Genomic DNA, 24,822 nt, shown 5'->3' with positions numbered 1-24,822 from the left:
CTTTTTTTGAAGTGATAAACCATTATTTCAAAATATATATCAAAATGACATAGTATGTATGTCATTAATTAAGACTGGGAATGATGTGGAAAACTGGCACACTGGGTATTTTGACAGAGTAAGAAAAGACTTTGATTATGAAGGGTAATGGTTATTGTGTAGATTGTCAAATGCTAAGGAACAATGCTAACTCTGGGAAAATATAATAACATATTGCATTGTTTTGTGAATTGTAGCTGACTTTGGCCTGGCAAAGCAAAAACAAGAAAACAGTAAACTCACGTCTGTTGTTGGAACAATCCTGTATTCTTGGTAAGGACAATTATTTTATGACCCTCAAACATTGTGATTAACTGGTTTGGAGTTTCATTTCTATTATTGACTTGCAAAGGCAAGAGGATTTCAGGAAAGAAAGCTTATTTTATAAGTTTTTTTTCCCCAATTATCTCGGTAATACACATGACTAGAATTGTGGATCATTATGTATGCTTAAAATAACCACCACAAAAATAATCTTTCTTCTAAGGTGTCACTGCCTCTCATGGGGATTACTTTTATAAATTGTAAATTGAAATGATGCTTGGCATACTGTAGGTGTGCAATAGTTGTTGAATGAATCTGAGAATGAAGTAACAGATATGCTACCCAACATGATACTTGGAACATTTTCTTGTAGCTACCTGTATGTATGACTCTTTTTCTTTTTTCTACCTATAAATATTCAAGTGCAGGGGCGAGGATTTTTTGTACCCTAGTACGTATCCTAGCATCTGCAAATAATAGGCATTGAATAAACTTTATTGCATGAATGGATAAATAATGACATGTATACTTACACATATGTTTGCAAAGTAGGTTGCTCCTTGGATAAATGAGTGTTTATGTTTTGATGAATCGAGACACTTTTAAATTATTTGGCATACTTTGGGGGTTTCTTTGCAACCCATTAATTATTATGAGTAAGAATCTTCTTTTGCTGATCTCATATCATTTGTCTGAATCTGTTGAAATTAGAAAATAGTCCTGGTAGTGAGTAGAAAAGCAGATTTCAGGGAAATATTCTGAAATCCAATTCAACAGGTCAAACAATCAAGACACTTCAATTTTTTAAAAATTTAACCTACAGTTATACAATTGAGTCTTGGGAATAGAATTAAACACGACTCTTCTTGAGGAAGGGTAGAAATTGTCTAAAAATAACAGCCTAATTTGACGAAGTCCTTTCATTCAGAAGTGTTCAGAATAATGTTGTAAGAGGGTGACTTTTCATTTATCTTACTGGAAATTCCTGACGTCTCTATTCTTGAAACTAGTTTCATGAGAAGATGCAAAGAAACTGTGGCAGGCTAATATGTAGCTTGTAAGGTGCAAGATAGTCTTCACCTCTGAATGATAAGGCTGACCTACTTGTTACTTGCTGACAGAAGAGCAATTTTCTTTTGTTTCACTTCGTACTGTTTTTATGCAATAAACAATACAGATTTGATTATAAAAGTGTCAAGTAATCATATGTTCCTGAACAAATTTGATTGTCAATCAAATTGCGGAATAAAACACAAACTTAAATTTTTGCTGATCATACTTATTAAAAGCATATTTTTATTCCTGAGACTGTGAATTAAGTTTAGAATTGCTCATATGATAGTATCAACTGTGTGTGTGTATATGTGTGTGAAAGAGAGAGAGAGAGAGAGAGAGAGAGAGAGAGAGAGAGAGAGAGAATCTATAGAATATGTAGAAAGAAATCTAAAACATGACAACTTTTTTGCTGTATTAGCTTAAACATGGATTCACATTTTCATTTAATTTTAAAAATCAATGGAAGAGTTTGTAAAGCTGAACCTACTCATATAGATAAGTTATCATTTCATGTAGGTGTGCTATGATTGTTTTAATAACATGTACAGTATATCTACCATTTTTCTTTCTGTCAACCCCTTGTTCTTTTAAATTGCTTTAAAAATTTCTTTCTACTCCCTTTTCTCATCTCCCTGAGTTATTAGAAATGTACCTTGTCTGATGGGTTTTACTATAAAGTGGGGCTTACTAACCATCTTTCTTGGTAGTTTTTGATGTCTTTGAGGATGGAGTTAAAAGAACTCAGTCCTACATTGTTTGTGTTACTTTCTTAACTGTTTCACTCAAATTCTTGTCTCAGATTCCAAAAGCAGAATCTGAGACAAGAATTTGAGTGAAATACTTTATTTGGGAGGAGGTCCCAGGAAACACTAGTAGGAGAGTGGTGAAGTGAGACTGGGAGGTAAGGCAGCAAGTAACAGTGGACATTAATAATTAGGGTCATGGAGTATTATCTGGGACATAGTGTAGAGCAGGGATGTCCCATCTTTTGGCTTTTCTGGGCCACACTGGAAGAGGAAGAATTGTCTTAGACCACACATAAAATAAATGAACACTAACAATAGCTGATGGGCTTTAAAAAATTGCAAAAAGGCCTTGTGGTACAGAGGCTCACACCTTTAATCCCAGCACTTTAGGAGGCTGAGGCGGGCGGATCACAAGGTCAGGAGTTTGAAACCAGCTTGGCCAATATGGTGAAACCCCTGTCTCTCCTAAAAATACAAAAATTAGCCGGGCGTGGTGGGGGGCACCTGTCGTCCCCGCTACTCAGGGAGGCTGAGGCAAGAGAATCGCTTGAACCCAGGAGGCAGAGGTTGCAGTGAGCTGAGATCATGCCACTGCACTCCAGCCTGGGTGACAGAGCAAGACTCTGTCTCAATAAAAATTGCAAAAAGAAATTTCATGATGTTTTAAGAAAGATTTACGAGTTTGTGTTGGGCCAGATGTGGTCCGTGGGCCGGGGCTGGACTAGCTTGGTATACAGGATGTTTTAGAGTTGCCCTGTATGCCGAATGAGAAGTTGGGGTATATATTTTTTCCAATCACAAGGGGGAGCCCTCAGCATCCAACTGAGGGCTGCTCTGGGGCGCTTACGCCCAAGTGCTTACGGCACATCTCGTAGTGGGCTAGGGTCACCCCAGGCAGAGAGCTGGAGGGGCATTGCTTGAGGTATGATGCCATAAACTTGTACTGGAGATGTGAATGGGAGTCTGGATAGGGTCTCAGCATTCTAGAATTTTCTGTAATTCTGATTTTCATGTGATTTTTCTCTGAGCCTGTAAATGTGGACCTGGGATGCCTAGGTACCTCTTTCCCTTCCCTGCAGGGTCCCCAGAGTTTGATGTCCCCTGTTATTTTGCCCTTTCCATTTGCTTTTACTTCCTCAGATATTAACTTATTGAATGGAAGAAAGGTCTCTTTGTCGCCTCTTGTAGGAAGTGCCTCAGAGCATTCTTTATTTGGTATTCAGCTGCTAGATACAGGGTTTGTGGGCACATCGCTGGACCAATTGTACTAGAACAGAAGGTCAGGAAAGGTTCTTTTCATTCATCTGATGTGATTCATTATTAGGCAGATGTTTCTTATCCTTCTCAAGAAAATAAAAACCCCTCCAAATATGGTACTTGTTTCCATTTTTTATCTCTAGGTCTTCCTCTGATTCCAAAGAACAAAATTACACACCATCTTCAACTGTAATTTTCAGAGAAGATTATAGAGCTTAAGGCTCTGGGAAGCATTTTCAGCTACTGCACAGAACATATATGGGATTTGTGAAGCTAGCATGATATAGAAAATATATACAATAAAAGCTTTCCAGTAAAAATGGACAACTTCAACTATTCCTGGAATGGGAATTATTACTCTGTTGCTTGGTAAATCCCATTCATATTATGACACTAGATAATTAAAAGAGAAGCTCATGAAGTTTAAATTGGATGGATCAAAATAAACCTGTAGGTAAACCTGGATAAGTAGAGACAAAGTGAAGCATGCCTATTAATAGCACTTTTTAAATCTTTAAAAAAATTATTTTGTTGTTGTATAAAGTTGATAAAATTCTTAAGAAAGCTGTAATACACCCAAAATTTTGAGAATTTTAAGTTGCTTAAAACACTTCAGTGATTTCCAACTGCTCATGCAAAGACCAAGCCCTCAGTACGGCCACAAGGAGACAACCTTGCATGCTCTGGCCTCTGCCAAGTTCTTCAGCTTTACCACAACAAAACTCTAACAATTCCTAGTTCCACCTGGGCTCCCTTTGACCCCAGGGCCTTTGCACATGCAGCTCCCTTTACCTGGAATATTCTTTTCCACATGTCATCTGGTTAATTCTTACCTTCCTTCAGATGAACCCCTTTAGACAAGGTGTATTTCCTCTGATCTACATACTCCATGTACTTCTCCCTCACACAGCTGAACTTTTTGTTGATTTTTCATAAGCAGTGATGATTTTGTTCCTTACAATCTCCAACAGTCCCGAGTCTGGCACTTTAAAACTCACTAGTAATTTTTGCTGAATGAATGGTCCAGTATTTGCATGATTATGAATGTTCCTGGAAATAACATATTACTAAGAAAATTGTTTCTTTTTGTTGTAACAGATTTTTAATTCCCTATCCTATCCCCTTTTGCTGTTCCTTCAGACCTCCAAAATGCTCCTCCTTGGAATGCTCTTCCTTCAGACAACTGCAGAGTTTACTTCTTTACTTCGTTCTGCTCTTTGCTTAAATGCCACTTATGTAGAGAGGATTTCCCTGATCACCTGCCCCAAATAGCAACCTCCCTTCAGACTCTATCCTTATATCCTGCTTTATTTTTTCATAGCCCTTGCTTCTACCTGACCTTATATTGTACTCGAATTGGCTGATAGTGCATCTCTCCACTGCAGCACAAGCTTCATGAACACAGGACTTGTGTCTGCTTTGTTCACCACTGTTTCTCCAGGATCTACAGGAGTTGACTGGCAGAATCCTAAGAAATACTTTGAATAATCGAAGTGAAAACAAGTCATTTTTTTATACGAATATGATAAAAATCAGTGTGTATTTTTATTGGGTTCTAATATATCTTTGAACTTCTCTGATTTTTACCCTAAGAAAGCCTGAAGAAAATGCTTTTCACTTAAGATAGTAAGTACTGTGAAGACAGGGTCTATTTTATTTTATTTTTCTTCTATTTGCTTATTTTATATTCATATGTTACATAATTACTAGAACAGTGAGTAAATGCGATCAAGTAGGACGTTACCATTTTAACAAAATAAAATGCGGAGGGATTATACATTTTAGAAATATATATTCTTCAGTGACCAATAAATTGGCCCTGAGGGAAATTTCAAAAAAGGGATGTATTAGGTCATTCTTAGGTTGCTATAAAGAAATACCGGAGACTGGGTAATTATAAAGAAAAGGAGTTTAACTGGCTCATGATTCTGCAGGCTGCTCAGGAAGCATGGTGCTGGTATCGTCTTGGCTTCTGGGGAGGCCCCAGGAAACTTACATTCATGGCAGAAGGTAAAGCAGGAGCAGGCAAATCGCGTGGCCAGAGCAGGAGCAGGAGAGAGGAAGGGAGGAAATGCCACGCACTTCTACACAACCAGATTTCGTGAGAACCCACTCACTGTCAGAACAACAGCACTAGGAGGATGGCCCTCAACCATTCATGAGAAATCCACCCTCATGAGCCAATCCCTTTCCACTAGGCCCCACCTTCAGCACTGGGGATAACAATTTAATACGCGATTTGGACAGGGATTTTCAAAAATAACCGTGATTGGAATAAGACCATAGTATTGACAGAGAGAGGTCATTGTTAAGAGCACAAGCTCTGGAATCAGATGGCCTGGGTTAAAATTCGAGGTCTGCTACTGACAGTTTAAAATGATCGAATTTTTCTTTGCCTTACTGTCCTCATCTGCAACCTGGGATAGGAACAGCGCTCATGTCCTAGGATTGTTGTGAGATTAAATGAGGTGATACACGTCTGGTGCTGGGAACAGTGCCTGGCTGGCATATGGTAATCACTCACTAGATAATAGTGATTATTATTTCCTGTTAGCCTAAAGTTTGAAAGGATTGTACTCATTCGAATGTATAGATTATATTGTGCACATATAGGAGGTTGTAGAACACTAGGCAGATTTAAACTGAAGAAGACTCCTTCAAGGTATTTAATAATCAAACTTCCAAAGGTCAAGGATAAAGAAAGGATATCAAAAGCAGCAAGAGAAAAGAAACAAATAAGATGCCATGCAGCTCAGTACATCTGGCAGCAGACTTTTCAGTGGAAGTTTTATAGGCCAGGAGACAGTGGCATGACATATTGGAAGTGCTGAAGGAAAAAACAAAAAGAAAAAAACAGCTTTACCCCAGAATAGTGTATCTGGTGAAAATATTCTTCAGACATGAAGGAGAAATAAAGACTTTCCCAGACAAACAAAAACTAAGGGATTTCATCAACACCAGACCTGTCCTACAAAAAATACTAAAGGGAGTTCTTCAATCAGAAATGAAAGGGCATTAATGAGCAATAACAAATAATCTGAAGGTACAGAATTCACTGGTAATAGTAAATACACAGAAAAACAAAGAATCTTATAATACTGTAATTGTGGCATAGAAACTACTCTTACCCTAAGTAGAAAGACTAAAAGCTGAATTAAGAAAAGTAATAATGGTGGATGGGGCAACTAGTAGAATAGGGCCACACCCCTGCTAGGGCATGTTCAATGCCTTTATTTCCTCTGTAAAATAACTGTTTTATTTCTCTGTGCCTCCAACATTTTGGTATATCTCCAGAGTATCCTTTTGAATTGTGAAAATTAGATCTTTCAGTTCGATTGTGAATAGGCACAGTATATTTTGTGAAAGGCAGAAGCTATAGTTTGTCTGGGTTGAATTTTATGCTGTGACATTGGAAGACCTAGAATTTTCCCCTTGGCATCGTAAAGCCACAGGAAATCTCTCAGCCTGACAGTCACTTAGTGGAGGTGCTGGTTTTTTTTTTTTTTTTTTTTTTTTTTTTTTTTTTGGGAAGAAGATCTGTGGAATGAAACTGGGAAAAGGGAAGGAGAGATGTGTGTGTTCATCGTTTTACCTGTCCCACAAGCAGATGTTCCAGTATTGACTTCCCAGGAGCAGATGACTTAGTTCTTTACCACTAGAAGAATTCAATTTAATTTAGACCCCTCTCACCAACACACAGTAAAGGGTTAGAAAACCCTGTGATGCTCGTGATCAGTCTCCATCAGGTGCATAGCAAGTCCCTAGGGTAATATACAAAGTCAGGGTAGAACAGAGACCTGCCAGCACAGAGCTGCAGAACTTGAGGGAAAGGCCATTGGGGCTGGGGTGGATGCTCTGCCTTTCTGTATAATAAATGTGCCATATTCTATGCACTACCTGAGAATTAAACAAACAGACATATTTTCCTCAAATTCAGACATTATGACAGCATATGCATAGAAGTGAGTCTGGTTGATAGATAAAATGGTTACAAGAAATCAGAAGAGAGGAGGAGAAAATATAGCAATGTGATTTGGGTAAACAGAAAACACAGAGAGTGGAGAAGTCAGAGGGTTCACACAATGGGGAGTATGAAAGCCATGATACTATAATAGGGGCAAAAGGATTCAAGAAACATTTTCATTATTATGCAGGGTTACATTCAATTTGTCTTATTCTTGTGAATGAGTTACTCCAAGTGACCTTACCAGCTATATATCCCTTTACATCAATTTATTTATTATTTTGCTATTAGTACTTTCTTAATTTTTATATTTAATTTTAATTATTAACTTTTTGATCTTGGCATTTCAGACGGTTCATAACAACCCTAGATGCAGTAACACAATGCTAATCAAAGAAAACCTTCCTTTGAAAGGCCAGGAATTGTTTTCTCTAAAATAGTAGAATATTAGTTAGAAGGCCAGTATTTTGAAATTCAAGCATCTCTTTGAAGAAGGATTTAAAAATAATACATTTGAAAACAAGACAATAAACTGTTAAACTGTGACAATTTTGTGGCCTATAATGACATGTCAAAATAAAGATTTTAAAATTTTAACTTTATGTAACTTGGATATACATCGATAGTACTCAACCATTTTAAAACCTTCATTTTCACAGCAAGGCATACTTTTAGGATCGTCACATTTTGCAGCTAAATTTTGAAGATTTTACATATATCAGCCAATTTCACTTTAGTACTCTAGGGTTCCAGGAAGACCACATCTATTCCTCAGTAAAGCATTTATTCCTCAATAAATCCCTCTCAGTCTGTTCAGCCCTTCCTCACCTTAATTCTTCTGAGTTCATTTGTAATTTTCATAACAAAGAATACTTTATTCATAAATTTAGTAAATAATGCCCAGAACTTCAGCAGTGAGAGAAGTAATGAGATGCCAGTGTACATGTGTGCATCTGTGTACAGTGGGCATCTGTGCCATGTGGCTGTTCCTTTCCTAGGAGCCCATAGGACATGGTGCAGACTCTAGACCTGGACTACCTGGGCTTAATCCTGGATATATACCTTCCTGCTTGACTTTGGGTAAGCTACTGAATTTTTCTGGGCCTCAGTTTCCTCATTTGAAATGGAGGTGAGGGGCAGTAATGATCATTTTACGACATAGGGGTGTTTAGAGGATTGAGAACATAGTTGGATGAATAGATGGATGGAAGGATGGATGGTGATAGATTGATCAGTTGGTTGATAAATAGTATTATCTGTAGTATAGCAGGGATTTAATAAATATGACGTATTGTCAGGCTCAAAGCAACAGCCTCATACTTTAGGAAAATATTTCTTCTCTGCCTTTACTCCAAGTACATGATTTTTTTTTTTTTAAAAGACGGTTTGCTCTTGTTGCCCAGGCTGGAGTGCAATGGTGCGATCTCAGCTCACCACAACCTCTGTCTCTGGGTTCAAGTGGTTCTCCTCCCTCAGGCCTCCCGAGTAGCTGGGATCACAGGCATGCACCACTACACCTGGCTAATTTTGTGTCTTTAGTAGTGACGGGGTTTCTCCGGGTTTGTCAGGCTGGTTTTGAACTCCCTACCTCAGGTGATCCATCCGCCTTGACCTCCCATAGTGCTGAGATTACAGGCATTAGCCATCGTGCTAGGCACTGAGCACATTATTTAAATGGCTTATACATTGGCAGTACTCAAAACAGTATCAATGGCAAAAGTCCCATTGCTTTAGAGATCCTGCCTCCCTGGCCTTACATGGTGGAACAGTTCTAGCACTCACGTCCCTGTAGCCCAAAATGTTAAAAGTAGAAGTGTTTTCAGGATTCCAGTGTAACCATTCAGAGTTCTTTCTTGAGAATGTGTTGAGCTGAAGCTCAGTTAAAGGTTGAAGGTGGGAGTCAAAAGGCCCAGCAGTGTTTGGTGGCCATGATTGTAGCCAGGGAGGAAGTCAGTCTGACAGCATGAAATCAATGCTTAGAGAGAATAAGAGACGGCAGTGTCCAGCTCAAGATTCCACGTTCTCAAGTCCCAGCTGCAGCTTTGCTCTTCCTGCACTTTCAGGAACCTATCATTAAAATCCTCTATTTGCGTAACCTTGCTGGGTTTGTTTCACTTGTCTCTTAGTTTGGGTTGCCCTAAAGGCAGACCCTGAGACAAGAATTGAAGGGCAAGTGTTTTATTCTGGAGGTGATCCTAGGAAACATGAAGAAAAGAGTAGGGAAAGTGAGACAGGGTAGGAAAGTAAGCAGATAAAGGATTTCTTTGGCAGGTTCCCATTGTGGACAACTAGAGCTCAAATCTGTTGAAGAACTTGGGAGCCATTTATTTGAATACCCAAAAAGAGAGAGAGGGATGTTTATACACCTGCTCCCGCCAGTCACTGAGTATGGTCTATTTCTGGGGTACAGTAATTTATTAGCACTTCAGGCTGATCATGTTGCAGGCAGAGAAAGTCAAGAGATTAAAGGAAATCCTTAGACAAACCTGCAAATGTTTGGAATTCAGTCGAGCGTGCTCGTGAGAAGTAAGGGTCAGGGGATGTTAATAGGACACCTACAACATCTGCTTCGAGTTAACAATGAAAACAACTTTTGTCACAGTAGAGATATGGTTGTAGGGTGGCTTCAAAGTCTGTACATGCCAGGATGTCTGAAAAAATCTAATTTCCCCCCTATGCTCTCTGAACATATTCTTCTATGCTGAATAGTTGGAAGTCATTAAAGAAGTCCCTGAAGTCTGTTTTTAGATTTTCCTCAGTTAGGTTGAGTTGAGAATTTTTTCCCCCAGTCACACCCACAAAGACTTTCTGCCTCCCTGTAGTTCTGGGCTGCGACTCCCTGCCCCAACTTTGCAAACAAAATAGCAATGCCAGACTGATGAGATAATGATTATTTAAAAATAGATGTGATAGGCTGGTTGCAGTGGCTCATTTCTCTAATCCCAGCACTTTAGGAGGTCGAGGTGGGCAGATCACCTGAGGTCAGGAGTTTGAGAGCAGCTGGCCAAAATGGTGAAACCCCATCTCTACTAAAAAAATACAAAAATTAGCCGGGCGTGGTGGCACACACCTGTAATGTCAGCTACTTGGGAGGCTGAGGCAGGAGAATTGCTTGAGCCCAGGAGATGGAAGTTACAGTGAGCTGAGATCCTGCCACTGCACTCCAGCTTGGCTGAAAGAGCGAGACTTTCTCAAAAACAACAACAACAACAACAACAACAACAACAAACAAAAACAAACAAAAAACAAGGAAAAGATGGGGTAGTAATAAATGTAAATCAGAATGAGATAAGAATATTTTCTGTGAGGGTCTCTGCTACCTTGAATAAAGACTATCAAATGTTTACATAGAAGTTGCTCAACTGTCTATTTTTTAAAAAATATATCAGTCTGTTGTTAAGGAGCAAGAATACACATTTTTATGTGACTTCATATTTAGAGAAAGGCATTTGTATAATTATATATTGTAATTGAGAGATTGTATTATCTTTTTTTGTGAAATCACCATAATGACTTTACTTAGTTATGTACTTGAATTTTAAAACTAGTGATATTTGGCTTGAATACAAATACAAAATGTGTGATGTCAATCTATAATGCCAGCTGTTTTTTTTTTTTCCTACCAAAAATCACTAGAGACAGGGAAATGGCAGTTGATGTATAATGAGAAATTTCAAGGCTGTTGGATCTGAATTTAATTTATATTTGTGACTCAGAGTAGGCAATGCTGGATAATCATTTGATGGCTGGAATGTAATCACTGGGTGAACTTAATATATTTGTTTCATTGCCCAGACTCCTCACTGTATTTACAGTTAATTGGTTCCCATTAAGGTCCTCTTAATAGAGACCATAAAGCAGTAGGATTAGAGAAACCAGAAAAGGAACATTTAGTTTGAGTCCTTTCTTAAAGCCAAGTTTTAACATGTACTCATCTATTTCATTTTTTACCATCTTCCTGACAGAGAGAAAAAGACTCTCAGGAAGGTGCTTTATAAATTATTTTTACTGTTTTGACCTATGAACATTTCTATGGCCAGAAAATAAAGAAAAGTCTAATATTCTTACATATAATTGAAGTTTTCCTCTTATGACTTGAAATTCTTTTTAAATTTTAGTGGCTAGGCAAAGTAACTGGTTACTACCTAACATTTAATTATTCTTCATATACTGAAAGATTATTTTAAGCTTTTCCCCCCTAAATTTCATGGCTCATTCATAGTTCTTCTAACCTTCTGATTCAACCTTCTAGATATTATATATGAAAATCTCATAGAAAACCTTTCAATGTCTTAGGAAAGCCATGTGAACCTGTCTGATGAGGAGGGATACAAGTCTCTTATAAAATGTGATTTTATATTATTTTATTGTTTTTCTTTTTTGATTTAGTTTTGCTCTTATTGCCCAGACTGGAATGCAATGGCACGATCTTGACTCACCAGATGCACTGCAACCTCCACCTCCTGGGTTCAAGTGATTCTCCTGCCTCAGCCTCCTGAGTGGCAGAGATTACAGGCATGTGCTACCACACCCGACTAATTTTTGGTATTTTTTTTTTTAGTAGAGATGGGGTTTCTCCATGCTGAGCAGGCTGGTCTCAAACTCCCGTCCTCAGGTGATCTGCCCGCCTTGGCCTCCCATTGTGCTGGAATTACAGGCATGAGCCACCGTGCCCGGCCATAAAATGTGATTTTAGGGCTGCATTTTTAACTTACAGATTCTCTTTCTTCTCCAAATAAGGGTTTATTTACTTCAGGACTGATGAAGCAAATTAAAATTATAAATTGTCCCCTTTCCACAGAGATTTTCTAGTCTACCTTTTTCTTCCTTTCTCCTATCCACAATTACCACCACCACAATGCTGGAGCTTCCCTACATCCATTGGGCTCCAGCCACTCTGGAAAAATTTCAAAAGTAAATTAGTTACAATGACAATATAATCAAAAGAACAAAATTACTGCAATTGAATATTTCTTGTCACTGATTTTTAAAATCCATTGATAATATTCAGGAAGTTTTACATTATTTCTGGGCACTTAACACTTTTAGTTATTTCAGTTTTTTTTTCTGTGAACTTGACATTTTGTTTCTTAATTCATCTTTAGCCAATTATGAGTATTATGCATTAAAATGGGAGGTTGGTCCCTTTCCACTGACAGATGAAAAACAGAAAGTACCTCTGATTGGTCTCCTCCCACAACCAATCACTGATCACAGGCCAAGTCTTCATGTGTAACTTTGTTAGCTTCACTTCAGCCTCTGATTGGTTGACTCTTGCAACCAATCAGACTAGTGGTGGGCCAAGTCTTCATTTACAGAGGGTATAACCAAGTAGCCAATGGGAAATCTCTAGAGGGTACTTAAACCTCACAAAATTTTGTAAGCAGTGCTCTTGAGCTGCTTGCTCGAGCCTGCTCATGCTCTGTGGAGTGTACTTTGTTTTTAATAAATCTGTGCTTTTGTTGCTTCACCCACCCACACACACACACACACACACACACACACACACGAAAGCAGAGGTTGGTTAGATAAATAACACTAAGCTGCTGATACAGTAATGGATTTGTTGACCTAAAAGCATATTTGCGATATTAACTAAAAAGATAGGTTAACAATAGCATATATTTTATGATCCTATCACAAATAGAAATATCTGAAAATATTGCCAAGTCAAGCAGGCATCACAGACAAAAGTGAATTAGAAATTAAAGGAATATGAATATATATAACAAAATACCAACAACAGAACTTCAAATCTGAAAACAGTTCATAATTTGTTGGCTAAGTTTTCTTATACTGTTTTCTTATTAGAAAAGCAATATATTCTCAGTGCAGAAAATGAAGAAAAAAATCCTATTGAGAACATTCATAATCCTACTAACCCAGAAATGGAAAAAACTCACAGAAAACAGCCTATTGTCCAGATTCCAGCTTTATTTCTATCTGAACACACAGACTCACATACACAAATACTGATACCGATGAGTGCTTTTCTGTAGCTTCAGTGTTAAAATCTGCATTGTATATCATCACTTGGTTAAAATCATGATTCATTTAGCCAATCTCCTTTTTTTAGATATGCAAACTGTTTCCAGCTTTTCCCTAATTTATATTGCACAGGGAATGTATACTTAGCTAAAAATAAATTAGAAATAAGAAAACAAAAGTTCTTTGTGGCAAAGTTAGCCTCTAGCACACCATCTCCTTCTTAACCCCCAAATAAAAAACCCTGACTACACTTGCCTGTGAAGATTTTGTTACTGACTATAGTATTGAAAACCTGTTTGCCATATGCAGCTCACTGATCTTCTCTACTTTTGAGTGTGGGGAAAGCATGATGTATTATTGGCGACAAAGGCCTTTTTATACAATTTTACATATCAGAGCTGGGTATGAAAGGATGACTTGATGATTTCATGCCCACCACTGTCTTCGCTTTTAAAAAATTTTAATAGTTTTTGGGGTACAGGTAGTTTTGGGATACATGGATAGGTTCTTAAGTGGTGATTTCTGAGACTTTAGTGTATCCATCACCTAAGCAGTGTACACTATACCCAATATGTAGCCATTTATTCCTCACCCCACTCCCACCCTTTTCACCCGGAGTTCCCCAAATCCATTGTGTCATTCTTATGCCTTTGCATCCTCATAGCTTAGCTCCCAGTAATAAGTGAGAACATACGATATTTGGTTTTCCATTCCTGAGTTACTTCAGTTAGAATAATGGCCTCCAGCTCCATCCAAGTTGCTGCAAAAAACATTATTTTGTTCTTTTTTATGGCTGAGTAGTATTCCATAGTGTATATATACATTTTATTCTTAAAAATATTTCATGTATTTATTTACTTTTTTTTTTTAACTTCTAAGTTCAGGTTTACATGTGCAGGATGTGCAGATTTGTTAACATAGGTAAATGTGTGTCATGGGGTTAGATGTACAGATTATTTCATCACCCAGGTATTAAGCCTAGCATCCATCAGTTATTTTTCCTGATCCTCTCCCTCCTCCCACCCCTCACCCTCCAGTAGACCCCAGTGTGCCTTGTTCCCCCTCTATGAGTCCATGTGTTCTCATTATTTAGCTCCCACTTATAAGAATCTACAGTATTTGTTTTCCTGTTCCTGCATTAGTTTGCTAATGAAATTGGCCTCCAGCTCCATCCATGTTCTTGCAAAGGACATGATCTTGTTCTTTTTTACGGTTCCGTGGTATTCCTTGATGTTTATGTATCACATTTTCTTTCTCCAGTATATCATTTTAGGGCATTTAGGTTGATTCCATGTCTTTGGTATTGTGAATAGTGCTGCAATGAACATATGCATGCATGTTTCTTTATAATAGAACAATTTGTATTCCTTTGGGTATATATCCAGTAATGGGATTGCTGGGTCAAGTGGTATTTCTATCGTTAGGTCTTTGAGGAATTGCCACACTGCCTTCCACAATGGTTGAGCTAATTTACATTCCCACCAGCAATGTAAAAGCATTCCTTTTTCTCCACAACCTATTTAGTGTCTGTTATTTTTTGACTTTTTAATAATGGCTATTGTGACGGGTGTGAGATGATATCGCGCTGTTTTTTTGGTTGATTGTTTGTTTTAAATTTTACTATAGGTTCTGGGGTACATGTGCAGGTTATGCAGGGTTGTTGCATAGGTGCATACATAACCAGGTGGTTTGCTGCCTCTATTCCCCCTTCATCTATATCTGGCATTTCTCCCCATGTTATTCCTCCCCACCCTTCCCACCCTCCCCTGTCCCTCCCCTAGCTCCTGCCCAACTGCCCCCAGTATGAGGATATCTCACTGGGGTTTTGATTTGCATTTCTTTAATAATCAACGGTGTTGAGCTTTTCTTAATATGCTTGTTGGCTGCATGCATGTCTTCTTTTGAAAAGTGTTTGTTCATGTCCTTTGCCCACTTTTTAATGGTGTTGTTTGTTTGTTTTTGTAAATTTGTTTAAGCTCCTTATAGATGCTGGATATTAGACCTTTGTGAGATGCCTAGTTTGCAAAAATTACCTCCCGTTCTGTAGATTGTCTTTTTGTTCTGTTGATAGTTTCTTTTGCTGTACAGAAGCTCCTTAGTTTGGTTAGATTTGATTTGTCAATTTTGGCTTCCTTTGCAATTGCTTTTAGTGTCTTCATCATGAAATCTTTGCCAGTGCCTATGTCCTAAATGGTATTGCCTATGTTTTCTTCTAGGGTTTTTGTAGTTTTGGGTTTTAGATTTAGTCTTTAACGCATGTTGAGTTGATTTTTGTATATGGTGTAAGAAAGAGTTTCAGTTTCAATATTCTGCTTGTGGCTAGCCAGTGATCCCAGCACCATTTATTAAATAGGGAATCCTTTCCTCATTGCTTGTTTTTGTCAGGTTTGTTGAAGATCAGACGGTTGTAGGTGTGCAGTCTTATTTCTGGGTTATCTGTTGTGTTCCATTGATCTATGTGTCTGTTCTTGTACCAATACAATGTTGTTTTCGTTACTGTAGTGCTGTAGTGTAGTTTGAAGTTGGATAATGTGATGCCTCCAGCTTTGTTTATTTTGCATAGGATTTCTTTGGCTAGTTGGGCACTTTTTTGGTTCCATATGAATTTTAAAATGGCCTTTTCTATTTCTACAAAGAATGTCAAATGGTAGTTTCATAAGAATAGCGTTGAATCTATAAATTGCTTTGGGCAGTATGGCCATTTTCACAGTATTGATTCTTCTTCTCCATGAGCATGGAATGTTTTTCCATTTGTTTGTGTCCTCTCTGACTTCATTGAGCAGTGGTTTTTAATTCTCCTTAAAGAGATCCTTCACTTCTCTTGTTAGCTGTATTCCTAGGTGTTTTATTCTTTTTGTGGCAATTGTGAATGTGAGTTCATTTGTAATTTGGCTCTTGGCTTGTTTGTTATTGGTGTATAGAAATGCTAGCGATTTTTGCACATTGATTTTGTATCCTGAGACTTTGCTGAAGTTGATTACCAGCTTAAGAAGCTTTTAAGATGAGACAGTGGGGTTTTCTAGATATAGGATCATGTCATCTGCAAACAGGAATAGTTTGATTTCCTTTCTTCCTATCTAAATATCCTTTCTTTCTCTTGCTTGATTTCCCTGGCCAGAATTTCCAAAACTATGTTGAATAGGAGTGGTAAGAGAGCATTCTTGTCTTGTGCTGGTTTTCAAGGAAGATGCTTCCAGCTTTTGCCCATTCAGTATAATATTAGCTGTGGGTTTGTCATATATGGCTCTTATTATTTTGAGGTATGTTTCTTCAATACTAGTTTATTGAGAGTTTTAGCATGAAGTGATGTTGAATTTTATCGAAAGCCTTTTCTGCATCTATCGAGAATAATCATGTTGTTTTTGTCTTTAGTTTTGTTTATGTGAAGAGTCACATTTATTAATTTGCATATGTTGAACCAAACATGCATCCTGGAAATGAAGCCTTCTTGATCGTGGTGTTTAAGCTTTTTGATGTGCGGCTGGATTCAGTTTGCCAGTATTTTGTTGAGGATTTTTGCATTGATGTTCATCAAGGGTATTGGCCTGAAGATTTTCTTTTTTGTTGTATCTCTGCCAGGTTTTCGTATCAGGATGATGCTGGCCTCATAGAATGGGTTAGGGAAGAGTTTCTCCTTTACAGTGTTTTGGAAATAGTGTCAGTAGGAATGGTACCAGCTCTTCTTTGTACATTTGCTACCACATTTTCTTTATTCACTTGTTGGTTGATTGGCACTTAGGTTAGTTCCATATCTTTGCAGTTGTGAATTGTGCTGCTACAAACATGCATTTTCATAAAACAACTTCTTTTCCTTTGGGTATGTTAAATATAGTGAGGTCCAAGTTTCTCTTCAAAGAATCAGTATGTCAGTATGTTCAGCTCTCTCATTCTTTGTTCTCCATTTTAAAGTTTAACTTCCTGGTTCTCTTCACCCCCTTGCCTCTAGTTTCAGTAAAAAACTTCCCCACCAGTTCTAATCAGTAGTTCACATTTGTTCCCCTAATCACCTGCTTTGACCTGAGTCACCCCAGTCACCTGCTCTGACCTGAGTCACCTTTAGTTACCTGTTCCATAACTGTCCTTTCTGTCAAACTACTCATCCCACCACTCTGGCTCATACCTCTGCTCCCTTTAAAATAGCCAATTGGAATTAGCTTAGACCGTGTGTCCAACCCTAGCCAATAGGGGAACGACACAGCAGTAGGGGCTACCTGCCTCAGGGATAAGAACGCCTTCCACTCCCCTGTTCAGGTGTGCTCTCACTATTGCCCATCTGTGAGATGCACTCTTCTATAGAAGTAAATTACCTTGCTGAGAAAATTCTTTGTCTGAGTGCTAGTTCTTCTTTTCAGGACCAAGGAACGAGCATTTGTTTCTAACAGGTAGATGCCCAGTAGTGGGACTGCCAGATCGAACGGTAGTTCTACTTTTAGTTCTTTAAGTAATCTTCATATTGTTTCCATCGTGATTGTTCTAATTTACATTCTCACCAGCAGTGTAAAAATATTCCCTTTCACCACATCCGTACCAGCATCTGTTATTTTTGATTTTTTAGAAAACTTTTTAGTTTTGGCCATTCTTGCAGCAGTAGGATAGTATCTCATTGTGGTTTTAGTTTGTATTTCCCTGATGATTAGTGATGTTAAGCATTTTTCATGTTTGTTGGCTGTTTGTATGTCTTTTGACTACATGGGCTCTTATATTGTTCCATATGAATTTTAGGATTTTTTTCTAGTTCTGTGAAGAATAATGATGCTGTTTTGATGGAAATTTCATTGAATCTGTATATTGCTTTGGGTAGTATGATCATTTTCATTATATTGATTCTTCCCATCCATGAGCATGGAATATGTTACCATTTGTGTGTATCATCTATGATTTCTTTCAGCACTGTTTGGTAGTTTTTCTTGCAGAGATCATTCACTTCCTTGTATAAGTATATTTCTAAGTATTTTATTTGTTTTGCAGTTTTTGTAAAAAAGGCTGAGTTCTTGATTCTCAGCTTAATCATTCTTGATGTATAGCAGTGCTACTGATTTGTGTACATTGAATTTGTATTCTGAGACTTTATTGAATTCATTTCTTGGATCTACATATTGTTATATATATATATATATATATACATAAAATACAATATTGATAAATTATGTTTTTGATATGCTATTGGATTTAGTTAGCTGTTATTTTATTTAGAACTTTTCCATCTATATTCATCAGGGTTATTAGTCTGTAGTTTTATTTTTCTATTATGTACTTTCCTGATTTGGTATCAGGTTGACACTGGTTTCATAGAATGCATTAGGGAGGATTCCTTCTTTCTCTATCTTTTGGAATAGTTTCGGTAGAATAAATACCAATTCTTCTTAGAACATCTGGTAGAATTCAGCTGAGAGTCCTTCTGGTCCTGGCTTTTTGTTGGCCATTTTTTTTTTTTTTTTTTTTTGGTTACTGATTCAGTCTTGCTGCTTGTTATTAGTTTGTTCAGGTTTTCTATTTGTTTCTTATTTGATCTAGGAGGGTTGTATATTTCCAAGAATTTCTCCATTTCCTCTAGATTTCCTAATTTGTGCATGTAAAGGTGTTCATAGTAGCCCTGAATGGTCTTTGTCATTTCTGTGGTATTGGTTGTAGTATCTCCAGTTTCATTGCTAATTAAACTTATTTGGTTCTTCTCTCTCTCTTTTTCATAGTTTATCTCACTCACGGCCTGTCAATTTTGTTTATCTTTTCAAAGAATCAGATTTTTGTTTCATTTATCTTTTGTCTTTTTTTGTTTAAATTTCATTTAGTTATGCTCTGATGTTTGTTATTTCTTTTGTTCTGCTGGGTTTGGGTTTAGTTTTTTCTGGTTTCTGTCATTTTTTGAGGTGTGACATTAGATTGTCAATTGGTGCTCTTTCAGACTTTTTGATATAGGCATTTAATACTATTAAGTTTCCTTTTAGCACCACTTTTGCTGTTTTGACAAATTGTGTCACTGCCATCATTCATTTCAAATAATTTTTAAATTTTCATATTGATTTCATTTTGAACCCCAAAGTAATTCAGCAGTAGATTATTTAATTTTCATTTATCTATACCATTTGGATGGTTCCTTTTGGAGTTGATTTTCAGTTTTATTCCACTGTGGTTTGAGAAGATACTTCATATAATTTTGATTACCTTAAATTTATTAAGAATTGTTTTGTGGCCTCTCATGTGGTCCATCTTGGAGAATATTTCGTGTGCTGAAGAGAAGAATGTATATTCTGCCATTGTTGGGAAGAGTGTTCTGTAAATACCTGTTAAGTTCATTTGTTCTAGGATATAGTTTAAGTCCACTCTTTCTTTGTTGACTTTCTCTCTTGATGATCTGTCTATTGGGAGTATTATTACTGCATTATTATTGAGTTGCTGTCTCAATGAATAAAGGAATGAATGAATGAAACCATTTAAGGGAGTAAGGCTTTTGTAATAATTTAGGGGTGGGCTGATTTGGACTTGTTGGCAATGAGAATGAAAAGAAAGAGGAGGTAGGATATAAACTTTTAAGGAAGAATTAAAAATCATTGGTGTGTTATTATATACATATATAATATAGAAGGGGAAATAACCTGTAATTTTAAGATTCTATGTTTGATAATAAGATTATTTTGTGGTATAACTGACAAGGACATACTTCATAGAAGTGGTTTGTTTTTCTCCTTCAAGTATTTTTATTTCTATTTTTTCATATTTTTTTTCCTAAGAATAAAAATCTTATCATCTTAATATCATATATATTCATTAGCCAGGTAATGTTTTCTTTTAAGATTTATAACTCATGGTAGATTATTAACATTGATCCTGAAAGGAATTTGCCTCTGTTCACTATGAGTTGTAATTACTCTTTGGAGTCAGTTGAGGGCTAGGAAGAGTTGACCCAGAGTTAAAAAGCACTTAGCCCACTTTGCCCCGGGGCATCTGAAAGCGTTACTGTGACCTCTGCAGCAGCTGTTAGGTCCATGCAAGAAATAGCTAGTGCATTATGGACTACCTAGACACGGAATATACTTTGCAAGAATTCCCTCAATAAGTAGATTATTCCTACCTTCCTCTTTCTATTTCAGTCTTCCTTTTCTTCCTTCCTTTCTTTCCTTTCCTTTCCTTTCCTTTCCTTTCCTTTCCTTTCCTTTCCTTTCCTTTCCTTTCCTTTCCTTTCCTTTCCTTTTCTTTTCTTTTCTTTCTTTCTTTCTTTCTCTCTCTTTTTAAATTTGTAATCATATTTTATTTGGTTTGGGACATTTCTTCAAGCAGATACAGAGTATACACTTGTCATATTTTCTGGCTGTTCAGTTAATCTTATGAACACATTTCCTATATTTGGGGGGGGCTTCCCACCTTGTGAATATCTTTTTCTTAAGCAAGTCACCAGGAAAATGTGTAATCTTAGCCTCCCTGGCAGGTGAAGCACAACCATGTTACTTAGACTCCATCAATCAAATAACCTCAGCAAGACTTGGATTTGCAAGTGAGACGTGGGTGAAATGTGTATTGGACAGAGTCAAGTTTGGGGTTAAGAAAGGGTGGTAGTGGAAAATGGCAGGATTAGGGTCCTGGGTCTACTTCACTGTCAGTGGTGCAAGTTGTGCCTGAACCAATACAATGTTGGCTAAAGCTTTGTCCCTCCCTGTATGGCCTTCAAGCCTGACTGTTGGGAACTCCCAGGGACTTTGTAAGTCTCCTCACCGCCTTTCATAAGTGTTTTCCTGTGTAAATGAACTTTAGTGCTTCTATAGCACAAGGTACAGTGGTAATGGTTTTTAATACAGCACAATAAGGATTAAAGAAAGGAGGGGAAATTATGTGCACATTCTCCAGTTTCTTCTTCCTTTTACGATGTCGCTGTGATGGTTAATTCTGAGTGTCAACTTGATAGGATTGAAGGTTACAAAGTATTGATCCTGGATGCGTCTGTGAGGGTGTTGCCAAAGGAGATTAACATTTGAGTCAGTGGACTGGGAAAGGCAAACCCAATCAGTCTGGGTGGGCACTGTCTAATCAGCTGCCAGCACGACTAGAATATAAGCAGGCAGAAAAATGTGGAAAGAGAGACTGGCCTAGCCTCCCAGCCTGTATCTTTCTCTGTTGCTGGATGCTTCCTGCCCTCAAACATCAGACTCCAAGTTCTTTAGTTTTGGAACTCAGACTGGCTCTCCTTCTCAGCCTGCAGAAGGCCTATTGTGGCACCTCGTGATATGTAAGTCAACACTTAATAAGCTCCATATATATATATATATATATATATATATATATATATATATATATAAAGTGTATTTTTATATATGTATCCCATTAGTTCTGTCCCTCTAGAGAACCCTGGCTAATAGAGTGGGAGAAGAATGCTGTGGATCTTCATGTGGTTATAATTAATAGTAACAAGTAACATTTCATAAGCACTAACTATTTCAAGTTACTGTGTTTTTCAGATATTGTCTCATGTAATACATTTGGTGGTCCTATGAGAAGAGCCAGCATTATCTCTACTTTTAGAAGAGAAAAATGATGTTTAAGCAACTTGTTATCCTAGCCCAGGTTCGTAGAAAATGGAGCTTACATGTGAGCTATGTTATTGGAGAGGGAGGTGGTAATCCCAGCGTAGTGAGAGTAAGGAAAAAAACAAGAAACAAAGAAGGGAAGGAAGGACAGCAAATACGATGTACTGTTGCTGAGCTAGCCACAGCTTTACTAAGAAGCAGCATTTACTTGGTCATGGGAGATGTCTCTGGACAGATCTTATGGGACTTCGCTGCATTAGAAGAGGCAATTGTGGGAGAAAAGGAAGAAGAATTCATTCCTGTCTCTCAATGCTGAAAGTTTTCCCATAGGCCTTTCTTAACCTCCAGATTCTTTTGGATTGTGTTACTCAACCTCACTGGAATTGTTATGGGGGTGGAGGTATGCTGCCAGCACATCTTGTAGAACAGTTGGCAGGGGCCTGGGTTCAGAAGTTGCTACAGCTCTCACCATGGCTGCCATGAGGAAATTCATGCTGGAAGCCAGCCCCCACCCATGGAGCCAGACAGCTGAAAGTATTAAGAAATGGGGCTCTTCATTTAACAGGCTACCGAAGCCCGGGGAGGGAGGTGGGACAGGACAGATCTGAGAAGGGAAATACTTGACAAGAGACATCACTCTTGTCTCTGCCTCTTTCATTACCTGGCATTCTCTGTGTGTCTATGCCCGTGTGTCTGTTTTCTCTTCTTAGAAGTACAGTAGTCATATTGGATTAGGACCCACCCTTATTCAGTATGACCTCATCTTAACTTGATTACCTGTGCAAAGATCCTCTTGGCAAACAAGGTCACATTTACAGGCACTGAGAGTTAGGACTTCAACATAACTTTTCAGGGGACACAATCCAACCCACAGCAACATCTTGATAATTAGAGAAGACACGGGATAGAATTTGCAGAGAAAGGGAAGTGATTAATTTAGTTTTGATTATGTTGAGTCTGAATTGCTTTTGAGACAGTAAGACTGTTATGTCCAATAAGCAACCAAAATATGTTTCTGGAGCCTCAGGGGAGTGTTTCTGGTTGGTAAGGAAACATAGAGTCATTAGCATCTGTGTGAAACTTGCTGTGTAATAGACAAGCGATGAATAAATCCTTGAGGAGCCACAACGCTTAAGAGGTAAACACAGAGAGAGGAAGGTTGGGGCGACTTACAAGGAGTAGGCAGACAGGAAGTTCAAAAGAAAAAAAGCTAGGAGAAAATAGTGTCAGACAAGATGTGAGAAAGTTTCCAAGGAGGAACACAATGCTTTTTGAAGCTCAATAGTACTACAGAGTGGCCCGGTATTGAGAATTGTTTCCATGTGGTGATTTCATATGATTCCATGTAAAGGATAGAAGAATATCCCTTAGATTTGCAAATGGAGAGTGGTTACCCAGAGCGGTTTCATGGGAGTGGTAAGGGCTGGGGTGCAGGGGTAGCATGACAAGCAATGGTAGGTAAAACTGTGGCAATAGCCAATAGAGGAAACTGTGCTATGAGGAAATATGAGAACAGGGGGTGTTTTTAGAAATCAGGAAGCTTGATGATGCTTGTCCCAGACAGGAAAGAGGCACCGATGGAGGAAGTGGATAAATATGTGAGAAAGGAGCAAGCAAGGACTCTGGATCCAGCTCCCAATCATGGGAAACTGTTGAATTAGATGTGCCAGCTCTAAAAAGTTCTATTAATTATTAATTATATCATTATACTGAATAACATATAGTAATAACTTGAATGACCATATTCAGATAATCCTGGGTGATTTAAGGTCATGTTTCTAAAAGGAACTTAATAGGAATAATTATTAAAGCTGTAATTATTTGCAATTCGGTTTCTGACTAGCTCTTAACAATTTGGACGTGTAAATTTCAGCTTTTAAATTTTGGTTTGCATTTGAAAAATAAAAGCATTTCTCAGCACTGAACTATTAAAATATTTGTAGAGTTTCTTTCACACCAAAAGAAGATTTTAATACCAGTTCAATTTTTAAGCCCTATGTTGCAGTTTAACCAAAACACATTTTTATAGCTCTCTGCTTAAGTAAAGTTATGGATAGTAAAAACCTCTTTTTAAAACACATGTATTATTTACTACCGCTATAAAAGAAATTCATGTTGGTTGGAAGAGTTTGAAAAAATGTATATACATATCAAGAAAAATCTGAAATCACAATCACATATAATTTCCACACCTAGGGCTAAGAATTACTTTCCATTCTTTTGTATTATGAAATATTTCATATGTATAACAAATGTCCATTTATGCATGCCCAGTTTCACTACATTATGGCTTTATTATATTTTCTTAAGAAAAGTTGGTAAGGAAATAATGTTATGGAGTCAATTCAAGGCTCCTCTTTATCCTACTTCCCCTTCCTACCCAGAGGTAACCATTATCTGGAAGTGGGTATACATTGTTTCTATGTTTTTATACTTATATGATGTGTGTAACTCTTCATTCAACATGAGGAAGTATCACTAGTAGCTGAAAGCACTGCCTCAGCCAAGCCCTCCCTAAGCAGTTCTCAGCTGGGACTCCTGAAAAGTACCTGAGCTGAAGCCTCCAAATGGAAGTGCCTAGACTAGGGATGCAGAGAGGACTATGAGTGGGGCTAGTTGGGGTCGAGGGAGCAGGGAGTGAGTTCTCAGCTGCAGATCCCTCCAGAAGCTGTAACATACTAGCTGTGTACCAAGTCTGGTGTGGAGATGGCAGTTTCCTGCCATGAGGTCTGCTGGGCAAAGCCTTGTAACTGACTAGGGTCTTGCCTGAAAGATAATACATAGGATTTTGGCCTGAAGCCATACTCCTCAGTATGGAAATTCTATGTTTAACTTTTTGAGGAACTGCCAAATTGTCTTCTGAAATGACTGTACCATTTTCCATTTCTGCCAGGAATATGTGAAGGTTCCAATCTCTTACAACTTTGCCAATAGTTATTATTTAATCTGTTTTGTGGATTATAGCCATCTAGGGGGTATGATGTGGTATCTC

At 37.8% G+C, this 24,822-nt stretch overlaps 1 protein-coding gene across 6 annotated transcripts in view; it reads left to right on the top strand.

Annotated features, from left to right (window-relative positions):
- NEK10 (NIMA related kinase 10) overlaps positions 1-24,822 on the top strand; it is a 237,027-nt gene that overhangs the window by 108,930 nt on the left and 103,275 nt on the right. For 5 of the 6 annotated variants that reach the window (XM_074405757.1, XM_074405756.1, XM_039480208.2 and 2 more), the window contains one exon: positions 237-312. In XM_074405757.1, the coding sequence (XP_074261858.1) occupies positions 237-312 (76 nt within the window). Of the gene's footprint in view, positions 1-236; positions 313-8,324; positions 8,407-24,822 lie in introns of those variants that run through there. The other variant, XM_074405759.1, reaches the window with a different exon arrangement.

This window comes from Saimiri boliviensis, chromosome 9 (assembly GCF_048565385.1).
Source record: "Saimiri boliviensis isolate mSaiBol1 chromosome 9, mSaiBol1.pri, whole genome shotgun sequence".
Classification (NCBI taxonomy): Eukaryota; Metazoa; Chordata; class Mammalia; order Primates; family Cebidae; genus Saimiri; species Saimiri boliviensis.
Note: the sequence above shows the minus strand (reverse complement) of the source record. Positions and strands in the feature narration are given on the sequence as shown.